Source organism: Desmodus rotundus, chromosome 9 (genome assembly GCF_022682495.2).
Source record: "Desmodus rotundus isolate HL8 chromosome 9, HLdesRot8A.1, whole genome shotgun sequence".
NCBI lineage: Eukaryota > Metazoa > Chordata > Mammalia > Chiroptera > Phyllostomidae > Desmodus > Desmodus rotundus.
The window spans coordinates 40986199-41002756 of NC_071395.1; the positions used below are offsets into that span (position 1 = coordinate 40986199).

A 16558-nucleotide genomic window follows, 5' to 3' on the forward strand; every position below is an offset into this window, starting at 1 on the left:
TTCCCAACTTCCAAGGTTCAAAACTTGGTTCTACCACCTACTAGATATGTGTCCTTGTTTCCTCGTCTGAAACGGAAAGAATAGTAGCCTGTACTTCATAGATCTCTTTCTAACGTTAAATAAGTTAGTATGTGACACTTAAAACAATACCTGGCTCATTAAGTGTTAGTTATTTTTATTTTATGAGCCAGAAACAAAAATACCACAAATATAAAATTTTAAAGTAGTTTTTAAAAACTAAATGAGATAATACATGCATGTCATTTTGTAATGTGCTTTATTTAACAATAGCTCACAGACCTTTTTGCTGGTTAAATCATATTGATACACTACATTATTCTTTTATTAGCAGCTGCACTATGATTTGATTTTATTATTTACTTAAACCAATCTGTTGGACATTTAGGCTCTCTGACTTGTCACCATCACAAACCACACTGAAATGAGCATCACCAAATAAGATGCTTGCACAATTTTAAAGTATTTCTGGAAGGATTAATTCCTGGAAGGGAAGTGCCTGGGTCGAAGGGCGTGTGCAGCTTATGCTGTTAGGGGCCTGCCTTCCTGCACACCGGAAAGGCTGCACCCATGTGCAGTCCCCTGGGGCCTCTTGCATCGGGGAAAAAGAGGCTGAGTGGGTGCTCTTTTAATTCTTGATCAGCCTAGACTGTCAAACCACTCTCTTGATGAGAGAGGGGACAGCTGCTATTTCATCTATTTCGTGCATGACAAAGAGAGAGAGAGAGAGAGAGAGAGAGAGAGAGAGAGAGAGAGAGAGAAAGCGAGAGCGCAAACACCCCTTTCTTTGCAGAGCACAGCTGAGAACTTCGTCTCTGTGCTTGAACAAACACCCGCGTGGTCCAACTTCACCAAAGACAAGGTGTCCGCCCTGGCCACAGTCTTGCTGGAGAGTGTGGAAAGCACCACGTTGGCAGCTCTTCTGAAATCCTCAGCGAATGGCAGCCAGACTATTCAGACAGAGCACTTAGGTAGGACATATCCTTCACGGCAAGGTCACACCTGGGTGCTGACTTTGAGGAGTGACTTTGGTGATGTAATTCTCCATGACTTTCTCATGTACTGTTTCCCCAAGTGTTTCAAACCTCTGAACCCACAGCAAAGCAAGTTCAATCATATTAACAACATCTCTCCTGGATTGAGTGCTGGGCGCTGTGTTAAGAGTGTGCTGCCAGGTACTGCATTTGGACAAGTATGTGTTGAGAGCTTACTCTATTTTAGGTGTTAAGAGATGTTAGTCACTCGCTGTGTTCAAATATTTCCAGCTCTCTCTTCTGGGCTCATGGTAGGATGGTATTTCCTGGCTTGACTAGTCCCTGTTAGTGGATTGTGAATGGAATAGTTACTAGTGTAAGACCCTCCAGAGCTTTCTTTCCCACTGCCCTAGTGACAGGTCATGTTTCAGATCACGGTTTCTCCATCTGTGCAGGTCTCAAGGTAAGGACGAAATACATAGAGCACAGTCCCAAGTCGGCACACTAATGGGAAATGATTGTTATTTTTAACCCACTAAGATTTGGGGTTGTTTGTTACTAAGGCATACCTGATCCTCTCCTGACTGATACACCCTGAACATGCGTGATCTCTGACCACTTGGGAACCCTGGGTGCTGTAGACATTTTATGGCAGCATCCCACTCCTAGTACTTGTTCTAGGATCAGTCATGTAGCCTTGGGAATTTCTATCCTGATGGGTGCCCACAAGGCCAAGATATGGAAACAGAGTATCTTGTGGACTGCCACCAGAAGTAAACAAGGATAGCCTCATGAATCTTCTATTTTAGTGAGCTGAGTCAGACAGACATCTGGTGTACTGGGGAGAGCTAGTGCTATTGAGAAAGATGCAGCAGGATAAGGAGGCTAGAGAGGGACAGGCTGAGAGGGACCACTGCTCTCTTACACAGAGTGGTTAGGGAAAGTCTCACTGGGGCAGGGACCTGGGGGAAGGGAGCCGTGTAAATACTTGGAGAAGGAGCAAGTGCAGGAATACTTGTTGAGTTCAGGGAACACTAAGAAGGCCAGTGTGGCTTGATGTGAAGGAGTCAGAAAAGAAAGGGAGGGGCCCATTTTGTAGACAAATGAAAAGACACAGGGTTTTATTTGAAGTAAGCTGGGTGGGGGCGGGGGGCGGGCAGAAGTGGAGAGTCTGAGAACAGACATGACATTGTTTATATTTTAAAAGGATACTTCTGGTTCCATCATCTATTGTGTTTTCACAAAGAGCTCCGTAATTATGGCGATGTTACAGGTGCGACATCTGAGGCTCAGAGAGGTTAAGACTTTGCTTAAGCTTGCACAGCTGGCGAGCAGCAGAGCTGGGCCTCCCGGTTAGCACCACCTGATTGCAGAACCCGAGCCCTCGTCCACACGCTGGGCTCATCCTAGTCCATTCTTATTTTCTTCAGCTTTGGAAAACTTGTCTAAATTTGGAGTAGCCAGAAGGCCACGACTGGGCAGCCTTCCGTCCCTGTTCAACCCCATCTTCCCCCAATGCATCACCCCCTAAGATGTGAGAGCTCACTTCTTGAGCTCCAGCTGTGTTTCACCTTTGTTTGCTGCTACCATCCGCCTATCATTCATGAAGGTGCTCAAGTTCATTCCCAGGATCAATTGGCCTTTCCGTTCTTTCCTTGGCTCATAATCAGGGAGGCAAACCTGTGTCATTGGCCAGAAACCAAAGTCAGGACCCACTTTCTGGGTGATGTCACGCAAAGTCTCCCTTTTTCCTCTTAGATATTGAGAGCAGAGTCATCAAGGACGAATGCACTGAAGAGAACATGGCCTTTAACTTGAAAGCCAAAGGGGATGAAATGAAGATTGGCTGTTCCACAATTGGAGAATCTGAGTCCACAGGTACAGACCTGCTTGTGAGAGTCAAGCAGGGTGGCGGGGGTGCCAGTCGGCGAATGCCAGCTGATCACCTCCCGGGTGCCGAGGCCTGTGCCGGGCCGTGGGGCCACTGTGACGATGGAGGTGGACACAGGCCATGGCCTCAGGGAGCTTCCGTCCGCTAGGGAAGTCAGACATTAAACAAATACTCTCACAATTCTGGAGTGTCGAGGCCTGCAGTGTCCAATACAGCAGCCACCAGCCACATTTGGTCACCAAGCACTTGAAAGGGGACAAGGCCACGAGTGTAAAATATACACCGATTCCAAAGGCCTGGTGAAAAAAAATAAAGAATATAAGCTATCTTATTAATAATTTTTATTATTGATTGCATGTTGAAATGTTATTTTGCATGTGAGTTAAAATTGTTTTAATGTATTTTATGTTTTTTGTCCTTTTCTAAAATGTGACTACTAGAGAATTTAAAATTACATGTGTGGCTCATACTCTACTTCTAGCGGACAGCGCCACTGTGTACCGGGCGGCGGGCTTGCCGGCAGAGGTCTGGCTGGCGTGCTCTTAGGCACCGAGGGCAATACAGATCTCCGTCCCAGTCATCCCACTGTGCTGTCTGAGGGCAAGAGCATTGACGGACAACACGTGAATGAATGCCTGTGGCATTCAATTCACGTATTGTGTCAATGTCAATAATAGTGTGGCAATACAACTTTCGTGTAGAAAATAGAAGCACCCAGGCAATGGCTCGGTTGGCCTGCCGGCCACCATCAGCCATGCCCTGATCTACGTGCTCTCTGGAGAGCCTAGGACACATCCCTGAAGACCACCAATGTTGAAAGGGGAAGCCCACCCAAGAGACTGAATGAGAATAGCCAGAAATGTGAGGCAGGAGCTTAGTTCCCGTTGCTGGGTCAAATTATCCCTTAAAAATACAAATTCAAATGTATTTTTCAAGGTAGCCCAGATTTCTCCAGATGATGGCGCCTTGGGGTTTTCTCTTTATGGTTCTGCTGAGGGTCACCTGGAAGTCCACTGGTGTCTCAGTCCTCCGAGTGGGCCAGTGAAGGTGCAGAGATGCGGGGGTATTGAAGCATGTGTGTGCATTTGTTGGGCCAGTTGTAATGCCTAGTAAGCAAACAATTCTTTTTTTTTTCCCCACTTGGGGGACATGCAGGGACCACTGGGGTGGCTTTTGTCTCCTTTGCGGGTATGGAGTCTGTTCTAGATGAGAGCTTCTTCCAAGACCCTCTGACCCCTAACTCCAAGAGGAAGTTGAAGATGAATTCTCACATCATCGGGGGCATGATGACGGGGGAGAAGAAAGACGGGTTCTCTGACCCAGTTGTCTACACTCTGGAGAACATCGAGGTTTGTGAAGGGCTCCTGCTGAGCCCCTGTCCACCTATTCACAGGCCCGACTCTCCCTTCTCGTGAGAATTCATTTTCGGCAGTTAGGTGTCTACACTTGCTAGTAACTCAAGCCAATTCTAAAAGAATGAGCTCTTCTATTTCTGGGTGATGTTCTTCTATCCTCGACGAGGCAGATTTAGGTGGGATGATGCAATGCTGACGTAGGAACATGCACATGGTTTTTATTACATTAGCTACGACCAAGCCGGTGATAGGGAAGGCATGGCATCCAAGACATTTCTTTTCATCACTGCATGTTGAAATATCAGCATTTCCCGCTCCCCCCATTCCCCACGGAACATACATACCTGCGGCTTCCTGCCTCAGTGACTCTTGAGTGGTCACACTGAGTCATTCAAGAGGGACTGTTTGGTGACCAGGGCCTTTGAATTTTCAGCCAAAGCAGAAGTTTGAGAGGCCCATCTGCGTTTCCTGGAGCACGGAGGTGGGGGGCGGTCGGTGGACACCGTCTGGCTGTGAAGTCCTCAAAGCCTCGGAGAGGTATACTGTCTGCAGCTGTCATCGAATGGCGAACCTGGCCGTCATCATGGCTTCTGGGGAGCTCACGGTCAGTACCCCACCGCTGCACTCTGATCCCCGCACCTGACTGAAGATGTTGATGAAATACGCGGGTGCCCTGCGTGGTGTCGTGTGTTACGGGAGGGAGTCACGGGGCCGGAAGGGGTGTTGCCCTGCCTCTGCCGGGGGGATATTCCTGTCTGGTTGGGAAGCCATGACATCCGTATATCAAATGAGAAGTCACTCTAAATAGGGGCAGGCACAGTACCAATCACAGGTCCTATTTAATGAGCACCAATTGTGTGCTGGACTCTTTATTGGAAGATGTGGGTTTTTTAGACCTATTTTATAGGGTGGGAGACACATTTTATAGGATAACTAAGCAGTCTGCCTAGTTATGAAGCTTGTAATTGGTGGAGGTGGGATTTGAACCCAGGACAGTTTGGTTCCAGAGGTCTCTTTCACTGAATCATACAAATGGGGGGCACAGGGAGGCTGCAAGAGGCGGTGCTGTGGGAATTCAGGCGTGTTTCAGTGAGAGGTGGTGAAAGAATCAGGAAGGAAACAGCGTATGAAACGAAACAGTGAGAAATGAGCCTTGGTGAGCATGTAGATTCGGTAGAGATGACAGACACCCTCCTTAGTCCCGTGGTGAGCATTCTTGCCTATCATGCCAGATCTGAGGTTTGGTCTTCTGCCAGGACGGCCCTGAACGCTATTTAGGGGAATATAAAGCTTAGGACTTGAGAGAATCAGATCCTGAGCAACAATGACCTAGTTCAAGTTCCATTTCTGTCATTTCTGGCTGTGTTTCCTTGGGCAAGCCACTCAGCCTCTCTGAGCCTGAACTCAGTTCTTTCATCTCAAAAATGAGAACAAGAAAAAAAAAGTAATGAAAACTAACACTCCTACAACATGTAATATGTTTGTGGCACAGTTGTGAGTGATTTACGTATTTTCATTGAACGCTCCTAACATCCTAAAACCATCCTGTACGGTGGACTGTCAGCACCCTTTTGGAACAGATGCAGAAACGGAGGCCCAGAGCAGCTGAGCGTCTTGTCCAAGCTCGTTCGACGACAGAACTGCAGCCAGTTTTTATAAAACCTCCTAGGTCACCATGTTGCAGAGAGGGACTCAGGAGATGGTGCCTGGCTTACCCTTACATAGCTTCAGCTCCCAGAGAGCACTAAAAATGTTTAAAATCAGTGAAAAATTATCGACAAATAATGATATATAAGAAGGACTCAGCTTGTCATTTCCACTCCCCGGGGTGTCAGTCCTGGTTCAGCACAGGGACCAGGAAACACTGTAGGTATTTTGGGCTGAAAGGGATTCAACACAGGGAACTGGGTGCTCCCCAAATCGCTGGAAGGGATAGAGGAGTCGAAGCCAGGGGGCTGCCACTTGGATCTCGGCTTCAAGATCACCCCTCTGTGGCTGTAATGAGAAGCTACAAGTGCCGCTGTCAGGTGAATTAGAGACTGGACCGCTGGAATGTGGAGTCCAGCCACAGCTCACTCCTGTCTGCAGAAAGCTGGTATTGGCCTCATTCTGCCCTCCCAAACGTCTATGCATGCATCTCACTGGAGAACCCGAATGACGTCCAGAACCTTAGCCCCAAGACACTCTGGGAAGTGTAGTTTGTAGACATGCTGCCCTAGTAATATGCAGGGCGGGTGTGGGACACAGAGGGAATGGGTGCTGATGGGTGCCAATAGATGCCAAAGAAAGACGATGTAGTTTGCTTTGAGTGTCAGCGGAAGGAAAGCTCCCCAGGCTCTTTCTGCCCACGTCAGGAGTCTGTATAATTCTTTGTCCTGCCCAGGGGAATGCTTTCCCATCGGAGTGACACACCTCTTTCCTGGCAGGTGGATTTCCCCTTGCACGTCATCAGCTACGTGGGCATGGTCATCTCCCTGGTGTGTCTCGTTTTGGCCATCGCCACTTTCCTGCTGTGTCGTGCCATTCGCAGCCGCAACACCTACCTCCACCTGCACCTCTGCGTGTGCCTGTTCTTGGCCAAGATTCTCTTCCTCGCCGGTGTGGACAAGACTGACAACCAGGTCTCATCTCCTTCAGGCTAGGCCCCCATCTAGCCCAGTCATCTCCACATCTGCCTCTGCTCATTCCTACTCTACTCCCTCTATAGTAGTTCCCAGCTCGGGACCTTTGCACATGCTGTGCCCTCTTCATAATATTCATCCTCCAGCACCTCACCTGGCCGACTCCTTCTTGTGATTGGTCTCAGTTTACAATCCTCTCCCTGATCATGTTATATATATTGTGGTGGTCCCTCTTATTACTCTTTAAACCACTGGTTCTCACCCAGGATGATTCTGCCCCATTGGGGGACACTTAGCTGTCACCTCTGAGAGGGGGTGCTGCTGGCATCGAGTGGACAAAGGCCAGGGATACTGTTAAACATCCTACAACACCCAGGATGACCCCCACGACAGAGTAATCTGGTAACAGTGTTACAACCGTCAGTATTGCTACAACAGAGAAACTCTACTTACTGCTCCCTTTTGCATTCCTGCCCAGCACCTACTTGAAACCATAATGATTATTCGTGGCTTTACTGTGTATCTACTTTTGCCACTAGTCTGCATGTCTCGGGAGAACAAGAACTTTGGCCAGTTTACCCCCAGAACTGCGCCAGAAGCAACGTAGGCTCTCTGGGTTTTCCCACAAGGAGCACCGCTGACATTTGGGGTGGGTGACCGTTCTCTGTGTGGAACTGCCCCTCACCCCGCAGGATGTTTAGCTTCCCGGTCCCTTCGGGAACTAAATACCAGTAGTGCACCCCACTCCCAGCGTTTGACCAGCGCTGGGCAAACTTCGTAAAGACACAGAATATTTTCAGCTTTACGGATCCTATGATTTCTGTTGCCACTTGTCAACTCTGCCGTTTTAGCGTGAAACAGCCATAGAGAACACATAGATGGGTGTGGCCGTGTGCCCATGAAACATCGTTCACACAACTGGCTGCCAGTCCAATGCTATAGTTTGCGGACCCCCTACCCCATCTCTTCAATCATCTCCTAAAGTGGGGTGATCACCTACCCATTTTCACCCCTGATTCTCCCAGTTTTAGCATTGACAGTCACACGTCCTGGGAAAATTCAGTCCCAGGTGGACAGGACGACTGGTCACCCTACCAAAGGGATGGGACCACCTGTGATGAAGAATGTCCCTGCAAATATTTGTGGAATGAATGAACGAATGGGCTGTGTTTGGGGAATGGCTGCAGAACTGGCCCATCTCCTGTCCTCTTCCTCGGAACTGGATCCTTGGGAGGGGAGGGGAGTCCTGACCTCCCTCTCCTCTCCTCTGCAGACCGGCTGCTCCATCATCGCGGGCCTCCTGCACTACCTTTTCCTTGCCTGCTTCTTCTGGATGCTGGTGGAGGCTGTGATGCTCTTCCTTATGGTCAGGAACCTGAAGGTGGTGAATTACTTCAGCTCTCGCAACGTCAAGATGCTGTATCTCTGTGCCTTTGGCTATGGGCTGCCAGGGCTGGTGGTGGTTGTCTCTGCCAGTGTGCAGCCACAGGGCTACGGGACGCACACTCGGTAAGTGACATCTCCCTCTCTCCGTGAAGACCCTCTACCCAGTGGATGTTGCCGAGGTCCTGGTGATAATTACATGAAGCAGAAGAAGAGCAATAGCAGTATTAGGAGTGTGGCTACTCTTTACTGAGAATGGGCTCTACCCAGGGCACTAAGTGAACATTTCAGGAACACTGACCGGGAAGAAGGTCAGAAAGAGGATTTGCTGGGGTCCAGAGAAAACTGAAAGGCGACCTGCCCTGTCATGAGAGTTTTTATCCCTGTCTCGGCTCCGAATTTTCCCCTCTGTTAATGCACTTGGTGGGGCTGGAGTAATCAGCTGTAAGGTCAGGAGTCTGAGGCAGGCACCGACTCCTTCTGTTTCTCTCCGCAGCTGCTGGTTGAGTACGGAGACAGGGTTTATCTGGAGTTTCCTGGGGCCAGTGTGCACAATCATATTGGTAAGCGAAGTGCTTGGTGCTGTGGGTTCTGGAGGAGGAACCGGAACCAAGGGATGAGGAGGTGCCAGTGGAAGTTGCATAGCTGAGGTCACTTATTCCTGTAAACCAGGGGCGTTAAACTCGTTTTCACCGGGGGCCACATCAGCCTTGTGTTCGCCTTCAAAGGGCTGAAATAACTTTAGGGCTGTATAAATGTAACTATTCTTTAACTGTTAAGGAGTTGAAATTACATTCGGCCCTTGAGGCTGATGTAGCCCCTGGTGAAAAATGAGTTTGATGCCCCTGCTCTAAACACCCTCCCTCTGATCCTTGATTCTTGAGATTTCCAAGTGGGGATGCAGTGTCTTTGACCCGCGATTTTTTTTTAATGCAACACGCTAATCCCCTGGGAGGGCCCACGATCTCCTCTTCCTTTGTGCTTCGGTAAAATGGGTCTGTTCATCTCTCCCGAGGAAAGATGGGGAATAGAGAGATAAGGTAGAATTTTTTCAACTTTATTGAGGCGTAATTGGCAAACAAGAACTGTGTATGTTTCAGGTGAACAACTGGATGTTTTGCTGTGTACACGCTGTGAAATGATCGCTGCTACCCAGCTAATTAACCTTCCTATCGCTCCGCATGGTTACCATTCGTCTTCTGTGTTTTGAGTTTAATTTTTTGAGGTGACGCTGACTAGTGGTGTTATATCAACCTCAGGTGTGCATTATTGTAACATTGTACCATGACGTCGGGTACTTGTACTGTGTGCTTGCCACCCAAAGCCTAGTTTCTCTTCCTTGCCGTGTATTTGACCCCCTTTACCCAGTTTGCCTTCCCCTCACCCTTCTTCCCTCTGGTTACCACCATTCTATCGTCTGTGCCTATGAGTTTGTTTCTGTTGTGTTTTGCTGGTTTTTACTTTTTGTTTTATATTTCACCTGTGAATGAAATCGTAGGGGTGTGCACCCTTTTCTGTGTGACTTATTTTATTAGCCTAATACCCCCAAGATCCACCCACGCTGTTGAAAATGGCAGATAAGAACATTTAAGCTCTACCCTTTCAGCAAATTTTAAGAATATAATACAATATTGTTAATTACAGTCACCACCCAATAGAGTAAATCTGGGGAATTCCTCACCTTGTGTAAGGGAAGCTGTAGACCAAGTTTCCCCACCCCCCCACCCCTCGCCCCCGACAAGCACGTCTCCCCCTGGGGATCCTGCGGGGAGCCGAGCACCGTCATCTCCTTGCCCCCTGACGCCTGTCCCGACCCTGCAACATGGTGTGTCTTCTGACTGTCACTCACGGTGGCTTGCTTCCTTGTGTTGCTTGTCCATGGTACTTGTGAGCTAATATTTGACCAATTTAATCTTGAGAATTCACTTTTTAAAAGATTTTATTTTTTATGTTTAGAGAGAGGGGAAGGGAGGGAGAGAGAGAGGGAGAGAAACATCGATGTGAGGGAGATACTGAGTAGTTGCCTTTCGTATGAGCCCCGACCCGGGACTGAATTTGCAACCCAGGCATGTGCCCTGACCAGGAATCGAACCTGCGACCTTTCGCTATGCAGGACGACACCCAAGCAACTGAGCCACACAGGTCAGGGCGGGCATTCTTGCAGTTGTATTCCTCCAGAGGTCTTTTCTCTGACCTCCATCAGATTTTTCAGGGCCATGTATTAGTTTTCTAGTCACCAAGACAATATAGGACAAAGTGGGTCACTTAGAACAACAGAATTTTATTGTCTCAGTCCTGGAGGCCAGACCTCTGGAATCAAAGGGTTGGCAGGGCCAAGCTCCCTCTGAAAGCCTTGGGGGGAGGATCTGGTCCAGTCTTCTCTCCAGCTGCTGATAACCTCAGGCTTTCCTTGGCTTGTAGATGCCTGTCTGTCTGCTCCCTGTGTCCTCTCACGGTCATCCCTGTGCATGTCTGTCTCTGTGTCCCAATCTCCCCTCTTATAAGGACACCAGTCATACTGGACTAGGGCCCACCCTAATGACGGCATTTTAATTGGATCACCTCTGTAAAGACCACATCTCCAAACACGATCGCACTCTGAGGTCCTGGGGGTGAGGACTTCAGCATATCTTTGGGGGTGGGTGAGCACAGTTTGACCCATAACGGGGCATCTGTCTTGATTCTAACTTCCCAGATGCATCCAGTGGAAATAAGGAAAGATCACCCAAACAAGAACAAGCAAAGACTATTTATCCAGAGACTGCTGTAGTAAGGGGCTCAGCCACCCTCCCTGCACTTGTTGGTTTCAAGAGCAGACTGAAGAGGGAAAGGCAAGCTCCAGGTGTGCCCCACCAGAGGCTGTAGGCACGGGGGTCCTCTAGGTGGGTCACCGAAAGCAGGGCACCGATGTGGTTGGCTATGGGCCCGTACTGGCTTTTCCTCTTGGTCTTAGGTTGGAACCAGTGGCAGAAATTAGGGAAGCTGTCAGTTATTAATCAGGTCCTGGTCATTTTGGGTCAGTTGCTACCGGAATTATTTTTGGGCTTCCTGAAGTGGTCACCAAAGATGTCGGTCAGAGTTTCATTTTTAAAGATGGTTTGGCCATTTCTGTTTTGCCAAGCAAATTAATTTTAAACTATGATAAAAAGTAAAAGGTATTTATTTGAGAAATAGGAGCTGCAGCCCTGGGGACACAGATTGCTCAGGTATCAACCTAAATTGTGCTTCAGGGGAGAACGAAGAGAGGCAGAGTCTGTGAAGGCAAAACCCCCAAAGTGGCATTCTTTCCAGTCTTGATTAGTTTCAATAAAAAAAAACAAAAACAAAACAAAACCCAGGAGTGGGGAGAGTGGTGCAAACTACAAGGAGAAGGGCAGGTCCCTGTGTTGCTCCAGGATGTGTATGGCTCAGCTGAGCTGAGTTTCGCAGCAGGTTAGCAAGTTAATAGCAGCTGAGACGGAGGCGCGAGTGGAGCTTGGCCCTGCTTCCCTCACAGTCTCCAGCTCTGTTTGAAAGTTTCTCTCTTAGTCAACCTGCTCCATTTAACTTTTCCTCCAGACAGTTTTTGTATCCAACTCCTCAAGGGGGTCTGTTTGACTTTGTAGATCAATTCCACCCTCCTGACTTGGACCTTGTGCATCCTGAGGCAGAAGCTTTCCAGTGTCAATGCCGAAGTCTCAACTCTCAAGGACACCAGGTATGGTCCCTTCTTCCTTTTCTCTCCTCTTCCAGTCTCCCTTCCTTCTCTCCTCAAATAACCACCTGGTCTTTGCCTGGTTCTCTACCCAAGGGAGAACCCAGCACAGTGTCTAGATTTGGGGTCTCGAACCCCAGCCCTGCCACTTACAAGCTCTGTAACCTTAGGCGAGTTACATAACCTCTCTGAAACTCCGTTTCCTCGTCTGTGGAATGGGGGTATGATATTGCACACTTCACCGGGCTTGTGAACCACTGGGAAAAGTGTTTCACATATTGAACCTATTATTACATTTCCTAATTCTGTGCATACTTATATGCATATTTACAAAAACAATACTATTTTGTTACCATTTTTCTCTAACATGTCATGAGTGATTTTAAATTTAATTAGAAATTAATGAATAATATTTTTTTGCAATAGTATTTTAGTGTAAGGACACAGCATAACTTATTTAAATCATCCCCTATTCATGAACATTTAAATTATTTTTCTACTATAAATAATACTGTTTTGAATATTCTTTTAAATAAATCTTTTTTCCACACCTGGGGTCATTTAGTCATAACTGTAGGCATGAAAGGGCTGGAATCAAAGGGAAGGTTGGATTGTAACACTTTTACTGTATATTGCAAATGGTTTTCCAGAAAATTTGTCTCCATTTATCAGAGTGCTTGTTTACCTGCAGTTTTGCCTGCCCATCCTGGGATTTATAGTTTTTTATTTGTTGTTCTGCAGATGTAATAGGTAAAATACACCCTCATTACTTTAGTTTCTTATGTATGATTTTATCCCACTGATGTGAGACTTTCTCCTGCTCTTATAGAAAATATAGATGCATGGGCCAATAAAGATCTGAGACTGTAAAACCATTAAAAACTTCATAGGAGTCTTGCCCTGGCTGGTGTGGCTCAGTGGATTGAGTGTCTGCTTATGAACCAAAGGGTTGCCAGTTTGATTCCCAGTCTAGGGCACATGCCTGGGTTGCAGGCCAGGTCCCCAGTAGGGGGTGCACAAGAGGCAACCACACATTGATGTTTCTCTTCCTCCCTCCCTTCCCCTTTCTCTAAAAAATAAATAAATAAAATCTTTTAAAAATGTTTATAGGAGTCTTAAAAAGACTTGAGTCTGGGAGACGCATTAAAGGGAATACATGAAATGTTCTCTGGAGAGAACAGAGAAAGGCAGGGCTTGTTTTGTAAAGGCAAAAACTCCCAAGTGTAATTATTATTTTTTAAATTTATTTTTATTGTTTTTCAGGTACAGTTGTCTCCATGTGCCCCTATCACCTTCCCCCCAACCCCGCTTCACCCACCCCTACCCTCAATCCCACCGCCCTTTGGCTTCGTCCGTGGGTCCTTTACACATGTTCCGTGATGGCCCTTCCCCTTCTTCCTTCCACTTATCCCCCCCAGCTCCCCTGGTTACCATCAGTCTGTTCTTTATTTCAATGTCTGTTTATATTTGGCTTGCTTGTTTGTTTTGGTGACCAGGTTCCGGTTATAGGTGAGATCCTAAGGTATTTGTCTTTCGCTGCCTGGCTTATTTGTGCAAAGGAAGGACTGCTGGCTAGGTTACCAGGATTTGGCTAGTTTCAAGAGGAAGCCTAGAGGGGCGAAAACTGCAAGGAGAAAGGCAAGTCCATCTGCTGTGCCAGGACGTTTGCGGCTCAGCTTGAGCTGAGCGGAGCAGCAGGTTAGCAACGTAAGGGCAGCTCTGAGACCGAGGCCCGAGAGGTGCAGAGGCCCCGCTTCCCTGGGAGCCTCCCCACTCTATTTTGAGTGAATCTCTCAGCAATGCTTGTTCCATTTTACTGTTCCATTATCAGTTCGTGTTTCCTGACGTCATCACTCAGCTAATTTTTATTCTAAGAATTTACTGAAACCGGACACTGGGTAGGTTTTATTGTCGGCAACCTGCTGACACCTTCTGCTACTTTCCTGTCATTTTCCAGTCCCTCGTCCATCTTAAATTTTTTCCTCAAAATAATTTTTAAAAAGTTAATGTAAAGAGCTCAAAGTTAATACTTGCAATGGTAGGAAAAATTAAGCAGTGTAAAATATATCAACCAACGGTCAACACCAACAGGAATCCCCCTTTATTCAGTGCCAAACAGCTCAACGGTGATGCAGCATGGCCCCAGGGCCAGGCCCCTCTCTGGCTCACCAGCTCTGCTCTGCTCTGCACTGGTCTGCTGCCCTCTGCTCGGGTGAGCCGGCTCCCATGTTCCAGCGCAGTCAGGGAGACGCTGTCTGCAGGCTTCGATGGAGAGGAAAAAGTGCGCTCTCTGAGCCAGAGGGGAGCAGACTTAATAGACAGACATCTCTGCCCCAGTCCCTGACCAGGCCATCTCATACAAAGGAGGACTTCAAATCCTCAGTTCAATTGGTCCAAAAGGCACAGTCCGGACTGGTCAGATTAGAGCCACTTTGGCCAGAGTTGTGCAGCTTTGACCAGATGGGGCCAACGGAGGTCCCATTGGTTGAAACAGGATTCCAGAAACTCCTTTTTGGGGGCTGGCTGAGAGGCAGGAACACTGTGGAGGCGGGCAGTTCAGCGTAGAGGCAGGCGTACAATGCCTCTTCTGTGCATTTTGCGTGAGAGGTGCCTGTTCAGGAATGCCAGCTAGGCTCTATTTTTTAAAATTTGAGCCTAGTTAGCCACCAGGAGCCCTTCTTAGTAGGTGTCTTTTTTCCTCAGAGTTTACAAAGGGAATGCATGAAAATAATTCCCTCTCTTCCCTGACACCCTAGGTCCCCAGATCACTCCCACCTTCAGCAGCTATTATCATTCGAATTGAGCTTCCTTCCAGAATATTCTATACTTACACATCCTCCCCCTTTTACATAAATGATAAAACACTCTACTCATTGTTCAGTAGTTTGTTTTTTCACATAATAGGTAGCTTGTTTCATATAATACTTGAGGATACAACTAATAAAAAAGCTTATTTGTGCCACACACTGTCCTGCCGTCTCACTGACCCGGAGGACGAGCGATGCCACCGTGTGGGTGGTGTGCTGTTATCTCTGTGTCGGCCAGAGGGACCCGAAGCACAGTGAAATGAAGGACTCAGTCAGAGTTTCTGCGCCGGCAGTCTAACCCAGAGCCTGGACCCTTTCTTATTCTTTAGTATGTTGTCACTCTCATCTCATTTAAAAAACGATGCTATAATCTGCTTCCTGTCTCTGTGGATGTGCCTGTTCTGGACATGTCACATACATGGAATCACACACTGTGTGGCCCCTGGTGTCTGGCGTCTCTCACTGAGCACCATGTGGTCAAGGTCCATCCATGATGCAGCGGTGGTCAGCACTTCACTCCTTTTCATGGCTGAGTAGTATTCCAGTGCTCAGGGGGGCCACAGTGTGTTGATCCATTCATCCTTTGAAGGCCATCTGGGTTGTTTCTGGTTGGGGGAGAGGGGAATGGAGAATGACTGCTTAATAGGTATGGGCGTCTCTTTGGGGTGATAAAATGTCTTGGAACTGGATGGTAGTGACTTTTGTACAACATTGTGAATGTGCTAAATACCACTGAATCATACACTTCTTGGTAAAAATGGTGAATTTCACGTAATGTGAGTTTTACCTCAATAAAAAGGGCTTTATAGTTTTCAGAGTATGGCTTCACCATTGATTTAACACACCCCACATTCATGGTCACGTGGGCCCTTCTTGCTGCAGACATATGGCACTAAACACCCGTGTTCGCACATCTTTGTGCCCATGTGCATCTGTAGATACACCGTGTTTCAAATGCCTCTTGGATTCGATTTTCCTGCTTCTGGGTTGGAGACTGTCCCACATTTATTCCCACCCTGTTGGCGGGTCACAGAGGCAGCTTCAGACCATCCCCAGGGGCCTGCCCATAAGGACCACAGCTGCCTCCCAGCCCCTTATCCTCTGCAAATCTTCTCTCCCAGGTTGCTGACGTTCAAGGCCTTTGCCCAGCTCTTCATCTTGGGGTGCTCCTGGGTGTTGGGCATCTTCCAGATAGGACCCATGGCCAATGTCATGGCCTACCTGTTCACCATCATCAATAGCTTACAGGGAGCCTTCATCTTTCTCATTCACTGTCTGCTCAACCGCCAGGTATGTAGCTGCTGTCCTCCCCGTCCCTTCCTCCCCTTCCTGCCAGGGGACATGTCTGTGGAGCACACGTCCTGCACCTGGGAGTGACTCTCGCCCCATTGTCTGTCTCCAACTCCAGGTCCGGGAAGAGTACAGGAGATGGATCACTGGGAAGGCCAAACCCAGATCCCAGTCCCAGACCTCAGGGATCCTGCTGTCATCCATGCCCTCCGCTTCCAGAACGGTGAGAGCCTGCGTGTTTGATGCAGGTCTGGCTGGATGGAGCGCCTGCTTCTCAGTGGTATTAGACACCACTGTGCGCTAGCACCTACTGGGAGCTAAGCGTACCCACGTGTATCAGCTCACTATAGAGTGTGGATTTTGGGAGCCAGGCTGCCTGGGTTTACATGCCAGCTCTGCCCCTTAGTAACTATGTAACCTAAAAAAGATAAAATCACGACTCATACAGATATAAAATGAGCATGTGTTAAGGGTCCTAATTCTACTTATTAATCAGGGAGAGAACCAGACGTTATAAATGGCTCA

The 16558-nt window shown here is 47.9% G+C and overlaps 1 protein-coding gene across 1 annotated transcript in view; it reads left to right on the top strand.

Annotated features, from left to right (window-relative positions):
• Positions 1 to 16337, top strand: part of ADGRE1 (adhesion G protein-coupled receptor E1) — a 38350-nt gene extending 22013 nt beyond the window's left edge. The window contains exons 11-20 of the mRNA XM_071219262.1: positions 812 to 989; positions 2751 to 2870; positions 4039 to 4232; positions 4672 to 4842; positions 6665 to 6859; positions 8133 to 8368; positions 8739 to 8805; positions 11848 to 11939; positions 15865 to 16033; positions 16152 to 16337. Coding sequence (XP_071075363.1) covers positions 812 to 989; positions 2751 to 2870; positions 4039 to 4232; positions 4672 to 4842; positions 6665 to 6859; positions 8133 to 8368; positions 8739 to 8805; positions 11848 to 11939; positions 15865 to 16033; positions 16152 to 16337 — 1608 coding nt within the window. The remainder of the gene's footprint in view (positions 1 to 811; positions 990 to 2750; positions 2871 to 4038; positions 4233 to 4671; positions 4843 to 6664; positions 6860 to 8132; positions 8369 to 8738; positions 8806 to 11847; positions 11940 to 15864; positions 16034 to 16151) is intronic.
• The last annotated feature ends 221 nt before the right edge of the window (positions 16338 to 16558 follow it).